General features: G+C 48.6%; 1 protein-coding gene across 2 annotated transcripts in view; it reads right to left on the bottom strand.

The window, feature by feature from the left end:
• Positions 1-232: 232 nt before the first annotated feature.
• Positions 233-25,777, bottom strand: part of ZFAND3 (zinc finger AN1-type containing 3) — a 319,948-nt gene continuing 294,403 nt past the window's right edge. Inside the window, exon 5 of one of the 2 annotated variants that reach the window (XM_019666562.1) lies at positions 233-2,563. In XM_019666562.1, the coding sequence (XP_019522107.1) occupies positions 2,409-2,563 (155 nt within the window). In that variant the 3' untranslated portion in view covers positions 233-2,408. The remainder of the gene's footprint in view (positions 2,564-25,777) is intronic. The other variant, XM_019666561.1, reaches the window with a different exon arrangement.

Below are 25,777 nucleotides of genomic sequence, written 5' to 3' on the forward strand. Positions count from 1 at the left end.
GCCTGGCCCAGCACAGAGCTCCCTGTGCCAGGCCCCAAGACAGAACCACCCACAGAGCAGGGGAGCAGCTGTTCAGCCTGGACGCTTACTGGACTCAGGACCCCAGACAATGCAGAGCGAGCCTCTACACACAAAAGCCCCCAGCTCTTGCCAGGAAGACCTTTCACCATTTTACCGGTTATCTAGGTGGCACATAGGAGAGCCGGCGAAACAGAGAAATCCAAACTTTCATACGATTGGTTTAATTTTTTTTCAGCAGGAGAAAAAAGAATAAAGTTACAAGATTCTTTTAATATTTTCACAATGTTAAAACTAAAACTGAGCTCTAGGCTATGTGTGTAAGTAAATCTAGAACACAAAAGGGTTAAATAAGATTTTCTCTTTTAAAGATACAAGAATTTAAGCTTTCCTTACATTTAACAAACTTCACAGAACAGATAACTGCAGGGGAACAAGCCCCCCTCCCCCGAGCTCTACCATCAGGAAGTGAACTTGGGCTTGGAGCCCTGTGTGCGGCCAGCTCCCCAGAGAGCCTGCTTCCTCTCGCTGCCCGAGGCCGGTGGGGCCTGAGGAGGGCCGGAGGGCTCGGGTGGCCTGTGGGGATTAGAGCGTGGCGGGGGCCTGGGCGCCACCTCACTGAGGATGGCCATGGACTGGCCGGAGGGCCGTGGCTTGACAACAGTGGTAAACGCGGGCAGGCCCGGCCCCTCTGCCCTGGGCTGCCCTAGAGCAAGACACTGGTCTGGGTCCTGAAGCAAGAATTAAGGCTGGAGATTTTGCAGCGGATTCCACTCTGTGGGTGGGGTGGGGTGGGAGGAGGAGGTTGGGAAGAACATGATTTCCTATTTCAGTGTTTTGGATCAAATCACATTTGCAGTTATAGGTATCAATTTGCAGACAGGGTTGAAGTGCTTATTGTGATATACAAGGACAAGTTGCCGGGCTCAACTACTGCCCTAGCCTGTGGGCGGGCAGATGCCAACGGCCTCTGCAGGAGCCGTCCACTGCCACCAACCTGGGTCAGACAGGGCCCGGGACACTCACCCCTGCCCCGCATTCAAGGGAATCTCGATCCTATCTATCCACCCACCCCACCTGACTGGGACTGATCCCCAACATGGACACACAGGCCCATCGCCACCCTCCCCACCTGGCCTGAGCAACTGCAGCCTCTGAGCTCCTCTTTGCCCGCATCTAGAGGCACAGCTGAACACCGTGCCCTCCTACCCACCTGCCAGAGCAAATATCCCGGAGCTGGGCCACGGCCACGAACCACTGTCCTGGACAGATCCAACCCGCTGTCCTGTTACACACGCTGCCCCCTTACTAAGCTTGCCAAGTGGTAGATGTGGGCTGGTTGTCCTTGGACAGCGGGGCTGCACAGACATGGGGTCGGGCCCATCGTCCTCTGCCCCTCGGGGGCCGAGCAGGCTCCTGCGGGAAGAGGCCCATCTGCGGCAGCAGCTGCCCAGGCGCTCCCCAACTCGTCCACCACTGATTCCTGCTGGCTATGAAACGTCTTTTAAAAAACTCCAATATAGAAATCTAGCTGCAGAGGCCAGTTTGCAGACCCCAGCTGCAGCTGCTGTGCTGCGATTAGCCTTATTTGATCAACTGCCAGATCCCTGTACGTGGCAAAAGCAAACCAGAGCCAGTGGGTCAGGGGGCACCCCCGGCCGCTTCTCATGACCTGCGTAGAAAGGTGGCTCTCGTATGTGGACTAGTCTTGAGTGGAGCTAATTTTCAAAGTGAGGTTATTGTTTCTCTTCTCGTGTGATGAGAGAGTTTTTTTCATAGCAAGTCAGGTAAAAAATTGAATAAGACTTTCCTAAGAACCTGCCCCCCACCCCCATTTCCAGCTCTGCGGGAGAGCGAGGCCACCACCCAGCCCAGCCACGGGGCGTCTCAGCAGCCTCCTGTGGCCAAGGCACGCGTGGCCATCAGGTGTCCTGGCTACTGGGAGTAAGGATAAGCGAAGAGGTGAAAGGCCGGACATTAACCAGAGTTTCTGGCAAAGCCATGTGCGTCGTGGGAAGTTAACATCAGCTTCCGCTCTTCCAATCACTCAGTCTCGTCTGGAACACTTTCCGCTTAAGGCTTTTTATAAGTTTGACTCCAGCAGTGACAGGTATGTGTTGTTTTAAATCCACTAGCCATGCTCAAAAAAAAATATTCTTCATGTTTTAATTTTATACAATGGCTAGCAGGCACCTTAGTAACCAGCCAGAAATCAATTTCAACCACCATCAACCCCTAAACTACAGTACCAGGATGGCTGGCTAAAGAAAGGAAACAGGCTGGCTGCAGTCTGACGCGTGCCCCGTACAAGGTGTCTGGCTGACTTTGTCCTAAATAAGGCTAACATTAGTGAGCTAAGAACAGCGTCGTGTGGCGGCCGCGCCTGGGCTTCAGGAGCACCCCTCCCCAATGCGCTGGCAGGAGCGCCCCACTTTCCGGTCCAGTTTCACCATTTTCATGATGGCTTCCTCTCGGCCGCGGCCCATGTGGTCAAACGTACAGTCATGCTGCTCGGGGAGGCGATGTAACATACAGAACACGTAACCTGCAGCGGCGGTAGAAGCAGAGAAAACAGACCATTAGAGCGGCCTCCCGATGCTCAAAGCCCAGCTCTCAATCTGGTCCGGAGGATGGGGCGGGGGCATCTCAGTGAGTGGGTGGTCACAGCAGGGGCCCCCCGCTGCTGAAGAGTTTATTACATCACCCCCCTCCCCCCGCCCTGTAACAAGAGGGCCGGTGCTTCCACGTTTCACAGCCCCTCCTTAAGTCAGTCCAATGGCCTCAAAATGTCCAAGGGCAGCTGCTCAGAGGCCGGCTCTGCATTTAATGCTGCTCCTGCCTGGACCCTGAAAGGAGAACCCTGGAAGAGGCTGCTGCAGCGAGACATACCCCCTTTCCCTGGGAAATGAGTGGGCTCTGAGCCCCCTGCCTCCCAGCCACCATGTAGGCGGGAGGGCACAGAGCTGCCAGCTCAGCACTTTCTCTGGCTTAGGCAAAATGCAATATCCACCCCAGGACACCTACCATTTCCAAGAGGCAGAGAGGGAGCAGAAATTATTATGGCTTAAATTACATTCTACCTCCTGTATAGCTGGGGTTTGGGGGATGGTGGGAGTGATCAAACCACAACCCACAAGTGAGTGGGGGGACCTCAAAGGGAAATGGATTTCAAGTGCTGGAAAAGGTACTACATACATAGAGAGGAAAGAACAGAAATGTTGAGCTGTAATCATCCTCTCGGAGGAGCCTGGTGCTTCTAACCTCGCCTGGCAGGCAGGAGGCTGAGGCTGCCACACTCAGGCCTTTCCACTTGCCCTACCCTCCCACTGGCGGAGGAGGCTGCAGGGCCAAGGGGGACACTGGTGGGGCTGGCAAAACCAAGCATGAAGGAGGGGCAGGAAGATGGGACAGGTGAGGTGCCTCTGACAGGAAACAACGAAAGGAGGCCTTGGAGTCAGCAGAGGCTCAGAAGACACAGAACACACAGGGCATCAGCATGTGACCCATTCCTTCCCGTTTTCTGGTTCATTTCTAGGAATGCTGACAGGTAAGTGGATGTGTTTGGGGGTAGACACCTCCCATCCCCTGGGTCTGTCTCTGAGGGAGAGGGGGGCGCAGGGGAGAAGAGCTGGGCGGGGAGACACCTGCAGTGCTGGCTGGCTCTTTGCCACCACGTCTCCCATCAGTTGAATCTGGCCACGCCTCCAGGCCATGGGCCTAGACCAGGTCCACAGGACCAACCTGCAGGTGAATCTGAAACCTTTCCTAAACCTCCTCCCTACCCCCGACCCCTGCACCTGGAGCAGACATCTCCCCTGCCAAGGTCGATGCTCAACTCATTCTCCCAGCAAACAGCATCTCTTCCAGAAATGTCTTTCTTTTAAGCCTAGATCCCGATGGCCACAGCAGCCACCCCTTGCAAACTGTGACCCATCCATCTCCACGCAATCTCTTTTCTTCTCAGTGATGAAGGGTAGAGACAGTGGTTTTAGAAGAATAACAGAAATTGAAGTGAAGACTGGGTGGCCAGGATGGACAAAAGTTTCAACAGCCTTAACTTTGAAGATTAACGTCACCCAGAGGCTTTTCCTCAGCTGCCACTCACCGCGCGGCCCTGGTGCCCTGAGCTCGTGCTGTGTACATGGCCCATGCACACGGCCCGGGGGCTGAGCGGCCAGGCGAGGCCTGGCCCAGCCGCTGTGTGAAAGAACACATTATTAACTGCTTCCCAGGGAGAGCACGGCAATGTTTGACTCTAAATTGGGATTGGGTTTAAGGAAAAGAACAGAGATGAAATTTTTGTCTCCTGAGAAGCAGCATTCCCACTTGGTCCAAAAGCAAAGTTAAGATTAATGAGCTCATGTGTTATATTTACTGATAAGTTCATTACGTGAAGATACTGGATACCAGTTGTCTTCCTCCTACAGGGTTTCTCAGCAGAAGCATGGATGGCCTCAATGTGCACCTTCCATCTAGCAAACACCATCCTCTTGTGTGTGGAGTGGGGCCCACCGATGGGGGAAGCCTGCGGCCGGCTCAGGGTCTGACGTGAGGGCGCCAGCTGAGGGTGGAGGACGTACGCGCCAACGACATACGCGCCAACGCTTTGTAAGGGGCAGGAGGAGCCCCACTGTCCCCTCCCTTCCCTTTCTTCTGGATACTGGGGTGATGCAGGAGACGGCCCCAGGGGGCTCTCCTCTGATGAATGGCGCTGGGTGAACACAAGTAGCAGGAAGTGGATTACCCCTGAAGTTGACTTGGCCCTGGTTCACTCAACAGCTCACTAGTGAAAGGCAGACAGGGCTGGCGGGGAGAGGCTCCGGTCTGTCCTCACTGTGCACCCCCATAACTGTGCTTAGACCGCCTTCCGCCAGCTGCGGGGCAGCCAACTCGGGGGATCTGAGAGCCGCTGGTGTGATGCCACAGCAGGGTCCTCGTATTCTCTCTACACCCAAGGACTCTCCATCCAGCCGCAAACACCCCATTTCTCTACAGTTCTGTGAACTGTAAGATACACCTTGACACCTGGCTTTGCTTTTTGAAAGGTGAAAACAACTAAACAGCAGCTAAATTTTGGGAGTGGTGCTGGTGACAATGGCATGAGGCACTGTAATTCCCTGGGGGAAAGTGGGGAACTTGGGAAGCTCCCTTTCCACGGTGCTGCACTGAAGCTACTGGACGGCACAGAAGAGGCTCGATTCCTGCTCCTGTCAGGACCGGTCACCAGGCGGAAGTTAGTGCCGAATTCCTCCCGGAGGCCAAGGAGGGGTTACCCCCCGACAGCTGCCCATCGGCTGGATGACCTCCAGTGTCTGTAGTCGCAGTGGGCTGTTCTGGATACAGGGGAGGGCAGGAGTCTCTATCCTCTTTTCCTAGGACCCACAGGTCTATTTCTAGGAACCAGTGCAAGTGTCATGAACTGTCAATTACTCTTTGACTGAATTCTGGAGACCAAGCTGGGTATGGAGAGAGATGAGTTCAGGCTGCTGGGGAAGGTAACTGTTCTGAGCTTCAGCGATGGGCACTTGGTTGTAAAGCACAAGGGGACTTACAGCCTCTGTCTCGGCCAGGCCATCCTCCAGGCCGCTTCATCAGAAACCAGTCGGGCCTTTCTAGAGTGGGTCTAACAAGGCAGTGTCCGGAAGGGACGAAAAGCACAAAGGACACTGAACTGAGCAGCTAAGCTGTGACCGGGCTCTGGTATTGTCACCCAATTCTTTTTTTCCTGATTTAAAAAAGTTATATAACAAAATCGCGTTCTTTCACTCGTTCACATACATACAATCCATATCTACGCTCTCCTTATGGCCCCATTGGTCAGCATCATGTAGCTTTGAAAACAATTTCAATTACTTTTGCTTATGACGGCTGCACACCATACAGTGCTTTGGAGAGAGAAGGGGCAGGAGAATATGATTAAAAGGATGCTGACCCCCGAGAGGAAAACACCCCAGGCAAAAGTTTTTGAAAATATGATCTGCTTGCTACATGTGGCTGAACCTCAACTTTCCTGCCATGTCACATGATTGGCTCCCCTGCTCCTTAGAGACCCAGATGACTGGTTTTCCATGAAATACTGTTCTAGGTGGAAGCTGCAGAACTCCTATAAGGCTGCCAGAGTTGTTTTCAGTAAATCTGCACAAAACACTCAAGAATTTGTGTGGGTTTTTTTGCTTGCTGGCACTGGGAGCAATTTGGGATGAGCCTTAATTTAAAAAGGAGGATGAAGCAGCAGCTCCATGAGCGTTTGTGCTGTGGCCTATCCTTCCCTCTCTGCCCGCCACTACCTGGCATGTGACCGGCCACCCTGGGCCTGGGGAGAGGGAGGCGGCAGAAGCACAGCAGGCAGTACCATCAGGCCCCCGTGAGCTGGGCTGGGCTGGAAGGCCTTCGGGAGGGCTCCGGCAGCTACGCCCTCAGTCTGAAAACCCTTCAGCTAACCAGGCAATAGCAGGAGAGGGAGACGCTGAGTGTGTAGACAGCCAGGCTGAACCTGCGGGGGCTCATCCTGGGACCCTGCCCAAGCCTGTGGCTGAGAACAGTGAGAGATGGGTGACAGCTGGAGCTCCCCTGACTCTGTCACCATGAAAGAAACGAGGTTATGGCATAAGGCAAAACAATACCATTCCAGGCCTATCTAATCCTCTGTCCCAAAGGATCCCACGTGAGTGAGAAATGCAGAAGGCACAATCCCAGCCACTCGCCCTGACCACAGAGGCCTGGGGGAATCTGTGGGAGGACAGGCATTTCAGGAGGCTGCTCAGGGCTGTAAACAAGCACCTCTGGCCTCCACCCTCCTGACTAGGCCTGGGCACTGTGACCAGTGAGCCACACAGGCCACACAGACGACACACGCTGGCCCTGAGAACATTCGCAGCAGAAAACAGAGCTGCAGCTCATTCTCCCCAGACTCATAAACGTCTGACACGCAGGTTTCTAAAATGCTCATTTGGTCAGAACCACTCTTCAGGCCTTTCAGCTTTTAGAGCTAACACCTGAAAGTTATACAGTTCATTCAGATGCCCTCCACAGCCAACCCTCATCCCTGCTTACACAGGCAGGAGTGCGGCTATTCTGAGACTAAACAACAATGATCTAGAAGATATGCACAAATGCCATTTTAGGCAAAGATAACACAACACCAGCACCTTGCTCTAAGTGCTATGAAAGTTGCAACACAGTTCCACTTTCACTCACTTGTTCACAAAGCCAACATCAGTGGCCAAGAAGGAAGGGTCTGGGTTCTCCTCCTCAGCAGTGCGGGCAGGCAGGGCCCTGAGGGCAGCTGGGCCAGACAGGAGGCCAGTTCCTGTCCTTCCACTGCCCGCTCCCCACCCCCACCCCCACTCCCACTCTGGCCATAGGAAGGGCTACAGTATTGGGGGGTGGGGGGAAAGCGGAGGGAGGAGGAGCTGGGGGGCCCAGGGAGGGGACCAGCCTCCCCTGGGCAGACAGTGCAGTCCTTTCCCTCGGCGGAGGCCCTGGGCGCCCAGACCAGCACTTCCCTCCAAACCCTAAGGATTGAGCAGGGGTTGGAACTCTTTTTCTATGGAATTTCCTAAGGGCGAGAAGAAAGTGATGCCAACATTCACATTCAAAGTCTGAGCCCTTGTCGTTTTTATTCAATCCATGCCAGACAGAAATGTTGCTTTTTGGCTTTATCTTGGAGTAAAAAGTGCCATTTGAAGTTGGCAAAACTGGGCAGCTCTGGATACTTTTGGACTTTAATTAATTAAACATTGTTTCCTTGTAGATCCCCAGCCCTTTGCAGGCGGCCGTTTTAAAGGCAGGGACGGGTGGTGGGCCTCAGCTCCAGCTGCTCGGGTGTTTTTACCTCACTTGCAAGATGTTTTACACTTTCTTGCTCATTTGAATTTCAAATTGTCTAAGGTTCAAGCAGAACCTAAAAATACTGACAAGCCGTGGGGGCTGAGGCACTGTAAAATGATCCACTAGTGTGCAGCCTGCGGTGGCAGTGCACGTGCAAGCTGTCTGTGCACGGACACGACGGCCCCATGCACAGGCCACCTGCCCTCCCAGCTCGTGCTGGGCTGCAACCCGGCCCTGAGGCCCTGGCAGGCGTATCCAGCGAGGAGGAAAACCAGAGGCCGCTGCTGCAGATCCAGCAAACAGCCTAGTCCAGACCTCCCGAAGCTTCCTGAGAAACCTAGGTAAGGCCCTCCAAAGCTCAGCTCACCAGCTCGCACTACTTGCTATCTAAAGTGCCTATTTAAAAAATAAATGACAAACATGCCTGACCCAGTGTCTGAAATGACCAGGGAAGCTCATTAGAAAAAAGAATCAGCTTTCCAACAAGGTAAGAGTTTCTTACAGCTCAGGACAGCTAACTGACCTCATAGCTCATTTGTAAGTACATGTTGGGCACAGCAGGCAGCTACAGGAGAGCTTGTTGGAAAGCATTAGCCATTTATACTCCCACCAGCGGCAATCCTGGATTGCACCATCATCCCCTGACCCAATGCCCAAGGCAGAATCTGTAGCACAGAAATGTACGAAGGGACCTTAATGCATTTTATTTCATCAGGCTCATCGTACAGGCAAAGCAGCTGCAGGTGTTTTGGGAGTGGACTGTGTCTACTTTACATTGTTCCCCATCTCTTGACTTTGTATCATGGAGGGAAAAGCATCATCACACTCCAAGACACGGAAATGGACCCCCAGCTCACCGAGTGGGCTGACCCAGTGCCCAGCTGGGCTGGGGAGGCGACAGGCTGACAGGCCGGTGGACAGAGGACAGCTGCCCAGAGAGCTGGAACTAAAGTCATAGTGAAGCTGGGCATCAGTATGTCTGTTTTTCTTTTTTTTTTTCTTTTTTTTCTTTTTTTAGCTGAGCCATCCTGCCACTGTTTTCCAAAGGGAAGGAGAACTTATCATTTAGAAGAGCCCACTCAACAATTTAACAAACACTACTAAATCATACTGAGATGATTCTAAAACAGAACCAATCATCTGTTTCCCCCCAAATCAACTGAAATACCAGTTAGATAGATATAAGCTAAATGTGAGAACAAAACGCAGTCTGATTGAAAGCAAAGATACAACAGTCTGTGCAGCCAGCTCCTCGGGTAATGGTACGTACTCGGCAACTGGCTCTCTGAGAGCCGTCAGCACTAAAGGGAAATAAAACTGTCCCAGCCGGCTTAATGAATCTTCTGACGCAGTATGTACACACGTCATTTAAAAAGTATAAGCAATTCACCACTCCTGGTAGCCTTTGTATTGTAGTCTCTCCAGAAAGCCCCATTCTTGCAGAAACTCTCACGGCCTCCCTTCCTCTCCGCTGTGGTGACGTTCGCCCTGGCCCAGTAACATCCACTTCCATCACCAACTCCCTCCCACAGCCTCCCTTTGCCTGACACTGAGAGCAAGTCTCCCCACCCTTCATCTTGCCTCCACCGAGGGAACACCCATCTGACTTTTGCCACTGGGGTGAGGTGGGGTGGTCCCGGGGGAAAGGGTGCCCGCGCCACGATAAAGCCTGAGCCATCAACTCTGCTGGCTGAGACCCCTGCTCTGAGCGAGCCCTGTAAAAGGGAGGGGGGCTCGCATTATGCGAGGCTGTTTTATCTAGAGATGAACATATATTTAAAAACTAAGAAAAAGCAGCTCAAGGCAGTTTTTGCCAGAGGAATAATGGCTTGCTCTTTCAAACACCATTTCATTTCAGCTGCTGAAAGCAGGCAGCATTAGCCTCTTGGTACCTGGGGTAGTTTCTAGGATCTGAAAAACCCTAGGAGGTGCCCACTCCTGGCCTCCTCGCTATGTGCCTCAGGGGAACAGTGAGGCAGAAGCAGGAAACTTCTGTTTTTGGGGGTGACCTCCTCCTCTTCTCGGCAGGCCCCTGATTTGTTTGGCCTTCTCTTTCAGCATTGTCTTGTCCTTTAAAAGACGATCTTCTCAAATGGAGAAGTCTCCTAGAAAACCAGCTCCAAAGCCACAGTGGAGATAAGAAACGGCCGGACTCACACTGTCCAGCAGCCGCCGGGGTGTGGACTGGGCCCAAGCTCTCCAGAGAGCTGCGGCCTACTGAGCCATCCCTGCAGGCGGAACTAGCAAGAGCCAGTCCGTCCATGTCACAGAAAGTCCAAGTGGTGATGCCACCAGGGGCATCAGGCTGTAAATGCCAGGCGTCTCTCTCCAGAACACTCAGAAAAGAAAGGAATTGCTTTCCCATTTGTCTCTGCTGGGGTTGCAGGGGAGGAAAAAGATGACAGACCGAAGTCCGGAGAGACCTCCGGCTCCCATCCCATCCCTGCTGTCATGGAAAGTCCCTTAAGGGAAACTCAAGTTATCTTTCTGGATAACCAGCGAGGAGCTGGTGCTTTGGAGCCCAGGTGCTGGATTCAAGGCCAGCCGCACTGCTTGAGCAGGTGTATGGCTGGGTGAGCCATTTAGCCTTTCAGAGCCTCAGCTGTGTCTCCTATAGAACAGGGCTGTTATGGGCACTGGAGCAGCTCGTGCCCATGAGGCCGCTGGCATGAGGAAGGCGGGCTGTTCTTGCCGTCGTCAGCCCTGTCACCTTACACAGCACAACTAACATACCCGACTTTACGGCTGAAGCCGCCTCTTCCCTGCTGCCCCCCCACCCCCCCCATGGCTCTCTTTCTGCTCCTCTCTCTTTTACTTCTCAGTCTAGATGCTGGTTCCCTTATCCTCTGAGAAACTGCTACTGACAAAGGAGAATGAACAAGGAAATCTTCCTCTGAACATGTGAACATGTAATGCACAAGTTCTCTCCACAAACCTGTTTGTACAGACTACAAATGCATGGTAAGTGACAAGCTCAGTAAAGATTTCTGCTCAAGATATGCAAATTTTAGAGGCCTGATTTAAATATATGAAGACACACTGGGAAGCCTGGAGAGCACTCAGTGGTTAAGGACACCATGAAAGGGACACACGGCAACTTTCCAAGGATGGCAGGGAGCGGCTCCTTTGCTCCTGTGGGGGCTTCTCCATGGGTATAGTCAAGATTTCTGCACACCTCTTTCATAAGCAGAGGCAGAGCGTGTGCACTGCCAATTTGGTCACGTACTGACGTGTCTATTTCCCTGAGACTGTCCGGCTGGGGGGTGGAGTGCAAGGATGGGCGAGAGGAAGCAATAGGCTGCAGACGCTCTGCAAACAATCTATATTTTTACCCAAACTGTGCCAGCATCACACGCATTGTTTTATGTGCTGCTTTTAAGAGTGAGGTCTCTCCACATGCTTCTTGTTTTCACCACAATACCCCAAAAGATCATTCTGAGGACCTCATGAGTATAAGCATGCTTTTCTCGATTTTCACAAAATTTGAGCCTTAAGATCGTTAAGTCCCACAACATCTGCTGTCCACTGTTATAAGCGTGTGTGTGCGTGTGGGGGGGGGGAGGGGGGTGCAGAGAAGCTGACCTCATGATTCTCTGTGTTTAAACTTAGTTTATTTAAACACACCTCCCTGGAGGGAAGCAGGCTAATTCAGTGTCAGAAGACTGTTTTAGCTGCAGGCATGAGTTCAAATTTGAAGTCAGATTGTAGACTATATACAGTTAAAATCCCCACCAAATGGACAGCCCACTCCAGGGTTCTAGAGACTTCCTATCTGGATAGGTGGTAGGTGCTGAACTAATAGCCCAGTTCCATTTCACTTGGGAAGTGGGGAGGGCTCAGATATAAAACCTCCACCAAATGGTTACAGTCTGGGTATTTAAAAACACCATGAATGGAGCCTGAGCACCACTGAGTCCAACGGACCCTTTCCAGTTCTGACAGCATCCGAACAGCTGACTGCTCCCATGGGCCCTGTGACATACTTACTGTCCTGGTTCTCCTCTTTCTCTGCTAGCTCCTCATCTACTGTGCTTTACACATTAGAACCATTCATTCAGGGCCGGCTGAGTGGCGTGTTGGTTAAGAGCTGGCTTGGGACGCCAGAGGGCCCCGGTTCGGATCCCACATATGAGGGCCGGTGACACTGCCCTCTACAGCTAAGATGCTGAACAACAGCTCAACCTGGAGCTGGGCTGCCGTGAGTCGCCGGAGATGGCGTAGGCTGCAGCCCCTGTGGCAGTGGGTTGCCATGGGCTACCGTGTGTAGCCAGCAGCCAGCGTGAGCGGCCAGCAGCCGCCGTGAGCGGCCGTCCAGAAGCCGGCGACTGATCTGCCTCGCCCGGGAAGAGCGCAATGATGGTGCCAACTTGGGCCAGTGAAGCAACGTCCTCCACAACTAGACTGAAGAACAAAACGACAGCAACTTGTCTGTTCCCCTTCCCCCAATTCCTCAATAAAAAATCTTTAAAAAAAAAAAGAACCATTCAGTGCTGGACCCTCTTCTTGTCTCACCCGCACACTCTCCCAAGGGTTAAAGTTCTAACTATATATGCTAACAAGTCTGAAATGTCTCTCTCTGCCCCAGCCCTCTCTTTGGAGCTCCATGCCTCTATTTCCAACTATCTTCTTGGTATCCTGGATATCTCAGACTTAAAAAAAAAAAAAAAGACATCCAAAATGGAACAATTGCTACTTCCCCACAAACCTGCTTCTTCTTCAGTGTCCCCCGTTTTAGAGAATAGGACCACCATGCAGCCAGTGGCTCATGATACAAACCTGGGGTCACCATGGGTATCTTCCGCATTCTCCACATTCAATTATCAAGTCCCATGGTTCCTAGTTCCAAAAAATCAAACCCATTCTCTTCTTTCAACCTCTCCTGCCATCACCCAAATGCACCCGTATCTCAAATGCAACGGCCTCCTCGAGAAGGTGGCCCCATCACACCACCCTCCTCATAGCAGCCAACATGCCTCCACACACCCCTACCTGTGACAAGCACGTTTGATTTAAACCCTTTAATGTTTCCCAGGAACTACAATAAACTTCCCCATTGGCGTGCTCTCCTCCCACTGCCTCTCTCTCTCCCCTTGTGCCATTCACCTCCTTTTACTGTGCTCTAGACATGCTGACCTCCTAACTAAGTTCTCGCTTCTTTAGGCCTGTTTCAATAGCTCTTCCTCAAGACGACCTGCCTAGACCCTCAGAGTAGGCGAGGGCCCCATTACCTGCTTTCATGGCATCGTGGACTTTTCCTTCAGTCACTAGTCATGATTGTAATTATAGGGTCGTCTGTATACTTTTTTTCATTTAACTTGTTTCCCTGACTAGATTTCATGAAAGCCAGAAACATGCTTCTGTAATTTATCACACATCCCCCCTGTGCCTGGAACAGTGCATGGCTCACCCAAACAGGGTACAGTGAGCTGAGGCAATGAATGAGGGGTTAGTCAACTGTGTTCCCTGAACCTCAGGGACAAGCAAAAGCCAGTCAAGAGCCCAAGTGGCCAAAGCCAACACCCTCACCCTGGCCTCGCAGCAGCACCCGCCTACTCTCCCCTCCGCATGGAAGTACTTCCCTCTTGTCCTGGGTGATACCCCCACTCCCACCTCACCATTTCTGCTCCTTGGAAGCCTTTTCTGGCTTCTAAAAGCCACCACAGACCACAGTCCTGCCTTTTCTCCTTTTATATTCCCTCCTTTAAGGAATCTCATTCAGACTCAAGGCTTCAAGTAAAATCTAAATGTTGATGTCTCTTGAATTTATGTTTCCATCCACAAATTCTCCGAAACTCCAAACTCCTATACCCAACTACTTACCTGACAAGCACCTCCCACTGCACTGGCGGACAGAAATCTCAGCAGTAGCATGTTTAAAACAGGACTCTTAATCCTCCTGACTCCTGTATTAGCTCATCTCCTAGTCTTCCCTGCCTTAGTGGATGACACCATAGCCACACAGCTGCTCAAGCCAAACCCAGGACTCAGTCTTGATTCCTCTTTCCCGTAGCCCTCACATCATCTTTTTTTAGTAATCTTGTGGGGGCTGTGCCTCTAAATGATGTCTCCTGATCTGTCCTGCTTCTCTCCATCTCATGCAAATGTCCTGTGGCAGGAACGAGTGCAGCCTGCTGATGCAACGGGAAGAAAGCCAGCAGGGCTGGGCTGCGATGGGGCCAAACTTCTACTGCGGCTTGGAGCCGGCAGCGAACCCGCTGCTGCCCTGCTTTTGCCTCTGCTGTCCCCAAGCCTTCTCCCTCACAGCAGTTAGATGGATTCCTTCCTTCCTCTTCCTTCCTTCCTTCCCCTTCCTTCCTTCCTTCCTATCTCCCTCCCTACCTCCTTCCCTCCCTCCTTTCCTTCAGTAATTGACCTGACATGTGCTTTTTAATATGTGTTAATTAATTCCTCTTTGAATAGGTAATACATGAATATAATAAAAATTCAATTTGTATAAGGTAATAGTCAGCAAAAAGTCTCCCATCCCATTCTCAGTTACCCTCCCCGGAGGCAAAGCAACCACCACTACCAGTTCTTACATATTCTTGAGAGTCTGTACATACACAAGCAATTATGTTTATCTCCCAGAAGGAAATTTTAAAAATGTAAACCAGATCATATCACTCCTTTGCTTAAAACTCTTCAATGCCTTCCCATTACTTTTACAATAAAATCCCAACTCCTTGCAGAGGCCTACTGGCCCCCACCTGCCTCTGCTCCCCACGTGCAATTGCTCCAACCGCTGCATTTCTGGTGCTCAGATCGGCTCAGTTTGTTCCCACCTCTCCAACCCCACCACCGCATTTCTGGTGCTCAGATCGGCTCAGTTTGTTCCCGCCTCCAGGGCTGACGTGGTTCTCTGCAACCTGGACACTTTCCTCCTGCTCTCTGAATGGCTGGCCCTCCGGCCAGCTTTCATCTGCTCCCAGATGCGCGCCCCCATCCCTACTTGCAGCCCCCGCCCCTTGCCCCCGCTCATTCTGTCCTTCTTTACATCATGGCACTTACTCCCATCAGAAAGCAACTTTTCATATGTTCCCTTGTTCACTGCATCTCCCCCCCCAGGGAATAAAAGCACCGTGTGGTCAGTGACTTGGTCAGTTTTATCTCCTGCCAGTCCTCTGGAACTCAATAAAGATTAGTAAGTAGACAGAGTAAATAAATAATGTGAATCAACATTTGACTCCTTAAAAATAGAGAAATATTACTTCTAGCAATAAAAGTATATTTAATGCTGGTAAATGTGCTCTCGCCCCACTCCTGAAGAGGACCACCACCTCACAGTCCACTTCCTGGGTGAACAGGGTACAGTGAGCAACCTAAAAACTACTGTCTGCCTGGGGAATATTCCCTTTTTTGGCAGTAGCAGGTTTACTTTCCTAATTATGCTTTTCTATTGCCATTATTAACATGAGCCTGTATTTGCTGAGCTCACTGCGAGGCAACCCAGAATGTCCGAGATGGCATCAGGTGCTCTCCTGGAATTACAACCTTACTGTAACTCGTGACCATAAATTCAGTAGATAATGAAGAACTGAACATAAATCATAGATTCTCACTGACACTCATTTTCTAGCCTACCCTACTTTGGTATTTCAGTCAATTACCCCAGATTCCATGGAAAATTAGTTCTGGGATAACAGTTCAGTTCAAGGAAGAGCAATTTAATTGATGCAAGAGTATTAACACAAACTCGGCCCTTTAATTTGTAAATCTGGCCCTTTCCCCCCTCCTGGGTGAATCTGTAACACGGCACTGCACAGCTCTTGGGGGCACATATCATCCTGCGTATTACTCACAAGGACACACAGACTCCCTCATGCTGACTCACAGCTGCCATCTCCCAGGGGATACTGGGCTGACATGGTTCGAGAAGCGAGTGTGAGTGTGGAGAGCGGCAGCCTGCGGCTGCACAGCAGGCATCCTTATAATCCAGTGAATCAGCTCCTCCAGACACACCTGGGCTGCTGCTGGCCTGAGCTTCCTCCACCCACAGGAAATGTCTTCAATGGCAGGAGCCACTGCCTGTCACCTCCCATGCCACGGCCCAACAACAACCCATCTCCTGCATCAAAAGCCGTTTCTTGACTGGTGCTTAACAGAAAACTTTGGCCAGAGGAGCATCGAACACCTGCCTGGTACGCTTCCCCAGCTCCCCGGCAGCCCCTCCTACTTTCCGGGGGGGGGGGGAGGGGGAACTCATCAGAATACGTGAAGAGGCCCAGCTGGCGGCTGGCTGCCATGAGAGCGGGCCAGTGGGTGGCGATCCCCACAGGTGGCCAGTGGCATCTGTCCCCCAGCCGACCCTCAGGTACTGCACATTTTAGCATGAACAACAGTTGGTGAGGCCCCGAGATCACGTACAAGGAGGTACCCAATGCAAACAGGCACTCCTTGTCACCCTCTCCTTCCAACTATGTCTAGGCACTGTGTTGGGGCAGAGAATAAACTAACAGTACAGGTAGCTCTACCTCTCAACTCCACAGGTGACAACAGAGAAACAACACCCGTCAGGTTGCAGGACGGAATAAGCAACGGGGTCCTCCCAAGATCACACCATCCCGAGTAAATGCCAGTGGGCTTCCCATACCCACCACACCTCCATTCCTACCCTCTGCCCACCTCCTCCCAGCTCCCTTCTCCACTTGGTTTTCCTCCTCTTTCTCTCTCCAGGTGCCTCAGTACCTATGGTTGCCTTCACTCCTGATCTGCCAGTGGAGGGGGCTTCTGGACGGCAGGCTCAAGGGCAGCCCAAGTTTGGTGAGGCTGGTGAGCGTCGACACCAAGCGGCTTCTACACGTGCACCTGTCACCCATCTGCAGAGCCCACAGGAGAGGCCTCTGTTTCCTACTGAGTCCTGCCTAGCCCTGCACAGGGAAGGGAAAAATGTCTGTACAAATAAGATGTGTAAAGGGGAGCAATTTCCTGGAGAAGCCAGTTGATCCAATTAGTTTAGGCACCTCTCCAATGAATCACAGGGCTGACTCATGCACCCTTTCCAGTTTTTGGCCCCTGAACTTTGTTTCAATATTTCATGGTCACTTTCAGCTGCCCAAATACGCAGTGTGACAAGGACCTTACAGCTCCTCCCACCAGCAGGGAGAGCACCATCTCTCAGCACTTATTCTCTGCCCACCCAGCACTTGTTTCTTCTGAGTCTGGGTCTCATGCCCTCCGTGGGTCCTGACCCAGGGACCCAGCTCCTTAGCGGCATGGCTTTCTGTCTTGGAGACTGAACAGTTCTAGTGCCCAGGTCTAGTGACACCAGGCACTGTCTGTGTGTGTGAGAGCCAACAGCCCACGAGCACTGTGCAAGGGCTCGGGTTAGTGGGAAGATGCACTGGCTCTAAACGGCCTTGTCCATATCTGCCTTCCAAATACAAGTTCTCTTTTGGTAACTCGAGCACAGTACCGACCAATACTGCAGAGCTTGTGTTGGTGTCTGTCACAGTCTTACTCAGGGTCACTGCCAGCAACAGGAGAGCAAAACGTGAAGTGGTGAGGCTTTTCTTCCAGTCTGTCTCTCCAGGGCCCAACAGCTGAGGAGCAAGGGCTATCGTGCGATCTTATTCAGAACCTTGGTCTGCTTAGGAAAAAGCACTTTCCAGAAGCAGAAACAAACTTCCCTGATATTGATCTCTTCAGAGGAAAGGTGCTATAGAAATCTCATGTAATAAATAAAGGATGCTGGCTCCAGTCTCGGGCTGGCAGTCCAGCAAGGAAACAAAGCTACCAGGCTCAGGCGTCAGAAGCATGTACTGGTCATCTGTGCACTGTTCACAGCTCGGGTCTAGTCGCCGGAAGACGAGAAGGAAAGAAGTCACTGGTTCCTGTCGTTAGACAGTTGGAGACACACAGAGAGGAAAACAGCTGGAGGACGCAAGGAGCAAAGCAAGAAATCAACTGCAAATAAAATCAATACAACCCAGCTCTGTGTAAGGAATCAGGAGCATGGAGGGGAGGTCAGCCACATAAGGTATCCAGGAGGGGGGGTCAGTTTTCACAGAAAATGAGGACATGAATTAGCACTTAGGAGAAAATGGAAATGTACAAATCAACAAGCATTAAGAGCCACTGTGTTTCCCATTACCTAGGCACAGTGGGAGACAAAAAGGTGGCAACACTGGGCCCTGCCCTCCAGAAGCATCTATCTAGATGGAGTGACAAGTGGCGCATGGGACACAACTGAAAACAGTGCATGGGGATGACTCATTGGCACCCTCTCAAGTGCTTCTGACACAGTAGGTCACAAAAATTTTTACCAGTCCATGCTCAATAAAAGGCATCTCTGAAATGTGGGGGTGCCATGGGCTACGTGGCTGAAAACAGAGACAACTCATTTTGTAGTCATCTCCTCACTGTTTAGTTCACACCATGGGCCAGTTTGAGGACATGAAAAAGTGGTGGGATTCTGGGAACTCAACAGACCTGGGCTCAAATGCCAGGTGCTCCTTTAGCCTTTCCGGGTTACTTCAAAGCTTGAGTTTTCACCTCTGTAAAAACAGAGCGCCATTTGTCCAACAATGCTTCTATAAGTGTCAAATGATATCACGCATCCAGCACACAGCAATTGTTCAGTGGAACAGTTCTTTCTCCTTCCCCCAGAGGATCAAAACTACAATGGTACAGGGTTCACTCCTTCGTCCAATTTTTACGAGGCATCACTACATGCCAGCAACTGCAGTAGGAGCTGGGAGCCGCCAGAGAGCACACTATGGTCCCTGCCCTCCAGTGCTTATGGTCTGGGAAGGACAGATGTGTAGACAGACAATTTCAATATGTTCTGAGAAGTGTAGCAACAGAGGCCAACCATGAACTCCTCAGAAGAGAAGACTTTTGGGCAGTCTCAGAAGGAGACTGATTAGCAGGTGGAGGGTTTTGTTAAAGAGGACCCCAGGTTTCGTGAGGGCCACTGATGAAGAAAACTGTGGCGACAAACACTGAGGCCAGGCTGGCAGTCCTGTGCTCCGCCTTGTCCTTGAGGTCCCCACACCAGTTCTTTATCCCTGTGAATGGACTTGCCACTGCAGGAGCGAGGGTGCTAGAAAGCCACAGCCACTGTGCTCAGATATTGGAAGAGCGACCTTGCAGGAGAGGAGAGGAAGAGGAAGATGATTCGTGACAGCTGCTCTGAGGGCAGAGTGGGGAGGAAGGAGCACACACAAGGAGGCTCGTTTTCTTCCAGGGGACGAAGTACCTAGTCAGTGCGCGCTGCCTGACAACGAGACGTGCCACACTCCCTCCAGGCTGGAGAGGCGCATGGTGACTGGATTACCTGCCAGGGCAATGGGAATGTGGTTTCTGCTGTGTAAGTTCAGGGGGCTGGACTGACACCAGGATGGAATACTTCTAAGTCCCTCAAGGGCTTAGATTCTACATCAGAGAGTAACAGGTTTGTTAGGTAGGAATGGTGTGGTTACACACAGGTCTGTGACCTCCAAAGAGCCCTTCTTACTCATGTGCAAGATGTTCTAACCCATGAATATAATACGTCTCTCTGTTTATTTAAGCCTTATTTAATTTCTCAACAATGTTTTCTACTTTTCAGCATACATCTTTTGTTAAATTTATTCCTGAGTGTTTTAATTTTTGCAAATACACCCATCCCCAAAGTTGAGTATTTAATTAAACCATAAACATATCAAATAATTTTAATTAGACCAAGCAAGCAATGCCACCCTAATAGTATAGATGTCTTGTCTGATTTCCCTCCCTCTACAAATAAAAATTCAAGGCAGAAAAGTATGTAAAAATAAATAACGCTAAGGTTCTTTATCTAGAACTTGTTCCTTCAGCCAAATATTCCACTGGGGAACCCTCGGGCTGCACATGTGCCCTGGCTTCAGGGATTTGCAGGGAGACTGACCCAGACATCCTCCCACTCCCCGCGTGGGCCTGCTATCCAATACTACTACAAAAGGACTTTTCCCAACGGATGGCCAGCAGGCTCACCAGAACACCACATGTCTTTGACTTCTCATTTTTTCTTGTCCGTTATTAGTCAACACTGACTGGGTGCCCACTGCAGGCCCCATCCTCTAACGGGGGCTATGGAAAGCTACAGAACAGCGCGTGGTGCTGGCCCTGAGGATTTTAGCAACTGGCAGGGGATAGCAAGTCCAGGGGAGGAAGGCATGTATTAAACATTCAGAAGATGTGAATCCCTAAGTGACAGAGAATGGAGTTGACCAGATCTGATATAAAACCTCTATAATGTAGACCATCTCATTTGAAATTTCTAGTAATTCTATTTGCTCTTAAATTACCTTTGTGTTTCCTATGAAAAAATGAGCTATTAAGTATACAGGCAGTATATCAAACTTCAGGGTTATATTAGAATTACCTGAAAAACAGTTTTTGCTTTCTAAATAAGTATCTCCCTCTATCCAGGGACTCTGAAGTGCTGGTCGCAGGCCCTCATTTTTTTAAGAGGCACTGCTCCCGAGGGAATCACAGTAAGAATCTATTAGGAAGACTGAGTGTCTGCTAACAGATATCTGCTTACAAGGTACTGAACACAAATTAGTTTTAATTACGCACATTAAAGGCCCTGGGAAGGACATTTCTTTAGCAAAACTCTGTGAACAATTGGTTATCAATTTAAAAGAAAAAAATGTAAAACCCTATTATTTTTACCCAAATCCTTTGTTTTTATAACTGGTCTAATTTGGTGACAGCTTGCCATGAAGGCACCATACATGAGTTCCCAGTCTTGGAGCAAGGCCTTGGAGGCCACACTAAGAGGAGGCTAAAAGAATCAGGTGTATTAATTTGGAGGAAAGACCAAGAAATCTCCTGGGTACTTCAGGAGGGAGAAGTTGGGTTCAGTGGGGACAACAGAGCAGATGACAAGGGAGAGACAGGCAAGAAGATGTGATGAGGAGCTACAGTTAGTGGGGCTGACACACACGCTGACGGGAGGGGTGGGCCTGCTGAGAGCAGCCATACTGGTCAGACACTCTTCAGCAGTCTTCGGGTTTTAGACCAAAGGCTGCATAAAATACAGTATTTAGTACACAGGTGTGATCTGAGACTAGTGGCAACCTTTCTGGTCTCTGTTTCCTCATTTATTTTAAAAAATGGAGTTGGATTAAATGATTGCAAGGTTCTTTCTAATCCTGACGGTATTTATCTACCCACAAATTTTTATGATTTTATCTTGTAGTAAAAGTATTTAATTCAAACAGCATTTTCAAGCATCTCTCAGTGAGGTTTGCTTTCATTACCTCAAGTAAGAATAACCCAGAACAGTATCTTGGGTATCTGTTATGATACTGATTTGAGAAAAAGGGGTACTCTAAGGTCACCAGTTTTTCCCACTACAGCTAGACAGACACATTACATATGATTATGAAAAATGGGAATATGCTTCAACTGTAAACAGAAATGAATCCATGGGATGGCAAAACTCTTTAAAACACAGCTTTGTTGACCTTTTATGCCACATGGTAGCTCACTATGGGCTCTATCATCTGTTTTGGGGGAATGTATTTGAACATTTCCTTTATTCTCTAAAATACATTCAACAGCTACAACTATACAATTTGTTGGGGTGAGGAGCACAGGTAGGGGACAGTTGTGAAATATCTACAGCTAAATTACACTCCATGGTAAAGGACTGAATGTTTTCTATCTGAGGTCAAGGAGAAGGAGGTCTAGTCTCAACACTTCTTTAAACATTATGCTAGAGAGATCCTAGCCAGTGCAATAATGCAAGAAAAAAACAAAAGAGGCATTTAAATTGGAAAGGAGTGAAACTGCCTTTATTTGCAGATGACATAATCATGGATGTAGAAAATTCTAAGGAATCTAGAACTAGTAAGTGAATTTAAGCAAGGTTGCAGGATAAAAGGTCATGTATAAAAACTGACTTATTTTGAAGTGGCAGCAAAGAATATTCTGAAAATAAGATTTAAAAATTCTATTCACATTGGCATCAAAAAATTAAAACACTCAGGAATAAATTTAACAAAAGATGTATGCTGAAAAACAGAAAACACTGTTGAGAAACTAAACAAGGCTTAAATAAACAGAGAGATGCATTATATTCATCGGCAAACTGCGGCTCTTTGGGTACGTTCCGTCTCAAAAGTTTGCTGACCCCTGGAAGAGCCAATCCTGTCCCTCACAACAATCTAAAAATTATTTGAGAGCCATAAATATATTTTTAAAAATAAGGAAAATTTAAAGTAATATTATAAATGAAACTACAGTAGTTTTATTTTCATTTTCAATTTTACTTCAGAGCCACATGTACGTACCCCAAGAGCCGCATGTGGCTCGCAAGCTGCAGCTTGCCCACCCCTGGCGGCTCTTCCATCTCAAAAGTTTGCCGACCCCTAGTTTAGAATATTGTTAAGATGGTATTTCTATAAATATTTTCTAAATGCGAAAAATATTTGAGGTATGAACAAATTCTTCACAAAAGAAGATACATGAGTGGCCAAAAGCATATAAAAAAAATAATGCCTAACATCACTGGTCATGAGGGAACTGCAATATATCACAATGACGCAGTACCACCTAACCACCAGAATAGCTAAAGTTAAAAAGAATGACAATGTTAAATGTTGCAAATTTTAGAGAAATTAGAACCCTAATACACTGCTGATGGGATTTTCTTAAAACGTTAAATGCACACTGGTCATTCAACCTGGCAATTTCACCTCTATATATCTACCCAAGAGAAATTAAAATATATGTCCACACCAAAACTTGTGCATGAATATTTACAGCAGCTGTATTCATAATATCCCCAAACTGGCAACAACCCAAATGTATGTCTTGTGGTAAATGAATAAACAAATATGGTATTATCCATACAATGAAATACTACTCAACATTAAAGAAGAATGAGCTACTGATAGGTAACAACATGGATGAATCTCAACAACATACTCTGTAGACAGACACTCAAGACCATATACATACTGCATGAATCCATTGATATTACAATTCTAGAAAAAGCAAAATCATACTGACAGAAAGAAGATCAGTAGTTGCCTGGGGCTGGGGTAGGGGACAGTAGAGATTGACTGAAAAGGGGCAGAAGGGAACTTTTTGGGGTGACGGAAGTATTCTAAAATTTGAATTTGGTGATAGCTGCACAACTTAACTTATTAAAATGCACTAAACTGTAAAAATAGGTGAATTTTATGGTTTATGAATTGTATCTAAAAAAAAATCTGTATACCACCTCACTCCGGTCAGAATGGCTATCATCAATAAATCGACAAACAAGTGCTGGAGAGGATGTGGAGAAAAGGGAACCCTGGTGCACTGTTGGTGGGACTGCAGATTGGTGCAGCCATTATGGAAATCAGTATGGAGGCATCTCAAACAACTGGAAATGGAACTACCGTATGACCCAGCAATTCCACTCTTGGGTATCTGTCCAGAGAAACCCAAGATGCTAATTCAAAAAAATATATGCACCTCTATGTTTATTGCAGTGCTATTTATAATAGCCCATCAATAGACAACTGGATTAAGAAACTGAGGTACATTTACACAATGGAGTATTACTCCGCTATAAAGAAGAATGAAATCATACCATTTGCAACTATATGGGTGAACCTAGAGAATATTATGCTAAGTGAAATAAGTCAGTCGGAGAAAGACAAATACCATATGATCTCACTTATATGTGGAATCTAAAGAACTGAATAAATGAGCAAAGTAAACAGAAATAGTCTCATAGATATAGAGGAAAAACTGATGGTTGCTAGTTGGGAGGGGGTGGGGATGAGGGAGAAGGGGGAGGGATTGACAGCACAAATATGTAACTACAATACTGCCACAGAGATATATGAAAGACAGTTTGGGGAATATAATTAATAATGTAAATATTTTATAGGGTGTCAGATGGACACAAGTCTTGTTAGGGAGACCACTTCATGGATGGGGTAGAGGCTTGATCACTGCACTGTACACCTGAAGCTAATGTTGTATAATACTGTATGTCAACTGTAATTGAATATATATATATATAGTCACGGGACATGGAGTATAGTGCGGGAGTGGAGTCAAGGGAATTGTAATAGATACGTATGATATGGAGGGGAGTGGGGCAGCGGATTGGGGGAGGAGGGTTGTCACTTTGAGGGGTAAAAAGTATAATGCACTGTGTTGTACAGCTGAAACTAATTAAAAAATTTATTTCACAATAAAAAAAATCTGTAAAAAAAACCACACACACTTTGCTGGGCAAAGAATTAACTGAAACTACTCTTGGAACTAAAACAAAAAAAAACCACCAATAATTAATTTCCTTTTGCAATAATCCATTTTTCTCCCCATAAAAAAGTATTTTAAGTAGGGTAACCTACCCAAATAGCTTTGAGAAAGTTATTGTGCTGTTATGGCTGCTAAGATTGGACTACAGAAGTAGTTGCAAATTTGCTATCCAGATAGGAAATATTTCACTTCATGGGACAAGGGTCTTCTGACTTATTTGTCAGTAGGGTATGAGTGGGGACGTGACACGGGCTTCAGTAAATGTGCTCTGCACATCTTTTAAAAGCTCGGTCTCTGATTGCTGTTTCGTTGGGGAGGGGAGCTGGTCATGCCTCTGACATCTCTCTACAGCTCTGCCAAAGGACATATGGGACAGTGCTGAACGAATGGACTACGTATAAATACATGGAGTTAGTGCTCAGTAAAAGGTTTGATTTGTTTTGCTCTAACACTTCAACTTGCAATTTATGGAGGAGTAGCAGAGGGACTAAACTGTTAGGTTTTAGACTAGAGCTCTTACACATTCAAGATTAAATGGGGAATACAGATAGCATACTCTTGTTCAGGTACAAGTATAGTGAGAGTAAAAGAAAGGGAGCAGGAAGGGGGGAAAATTCTCTCAGAATGCCTCCAGATTTCCAATTACCCTTAGCTCTCACACATGTAATAATAGCACCCATCAACAGGTTTTCTTTCTTTTTTTTTTTTGCTTTTGGGACAGTGGGCAGGGCACCTCCTTCTCTTGAGCCACAGGTGACATACAACCAACTGCTGCCTTAGAAGCACTGGGGAAACTTGAGGCTCTCGCTGCCAGACTTAGCATAAAAAGCAGAAACTCCGACAAGGTAGGGGCCTTGGTAACCACACTCTCTGTGTAACACAAGGCAGAGCACGGACTCTCCACTCAAGCAATCATGGTAACACCTAACAGCCAAATCAACGGGGGTCATGATAAAGGATCTCAGGTGTTTCCCCTGATAGCAGGGTTTCTGATGGATCCGGACTAGAACTCTGTACGTGGACTAAGGCCTTTCCTAAGAACATACTGCCTGGTTCTCTTTCAGAGTCATAGGACAGGATGCCAAAGGTTCCCGACAGGTTCAAATCACACGTGGACTAGAGTTAAAATAAAGGCACAGACATGAAGGCTTATTTGTGATCTCTGATGCTGCTGAAATGGGCCAGCCTGGAAATCTCATGTCACCACCATGTTTTGTAATCACCACAGCTCCTTGCCCCACACTGAGCCTTAGGATATCACTATTTGTTCACTGTGCAGTCCGCTATAGTGGCAGGGATGGCTGTGACACACGCATATTATTTTACACTTAAGTGAATCAGTTCACATATTCCTAGATCATTCCTCTAAAAAGAGTCAAGACCCACCTGGTTTTCCTGTGTGCATAATTTAAAAAAAAATACAGTCAAATTAGACTGTGTTGACCACAGTCAAAACCACTGATACCTTCTCACTGCAAACCAAGGTCCAAACCCTGTGGCCTGGAATCTTGAATACTTTCTCTTCCTTCTAGTGCGCTCTCCTTCCTCAACCCAAAGGATGCATCAAGCTGCCAGCTGCCAGAGGTCACTCCCTTTCAGAAATCAGCTTTGTCCACGCATTCCCTCTTTCCCCACGTCTAAGTTCCACCTTTCCTTGTGGAAACCTGTCCTAATCTCTCCCTCTCCATATTCC

Source organism: Hipposideros armiger, unplaced genomic scaffold (genome assembly GCF_001890085.2).
Source record: "Hipposideros armiger isolate ML-2016 unplaced genomic scaffold, ASM189008v1 scaffold_475, whole genome shotgun sequence".
In the NCBI taxonomy this organism is placed as follows: domain Eukaryota; kingdom Metazoa; phylum Chordata; class Mammalia; order Chiroptera; family Hipposideridae; genus Hipposideros; species Hipposideros armiger.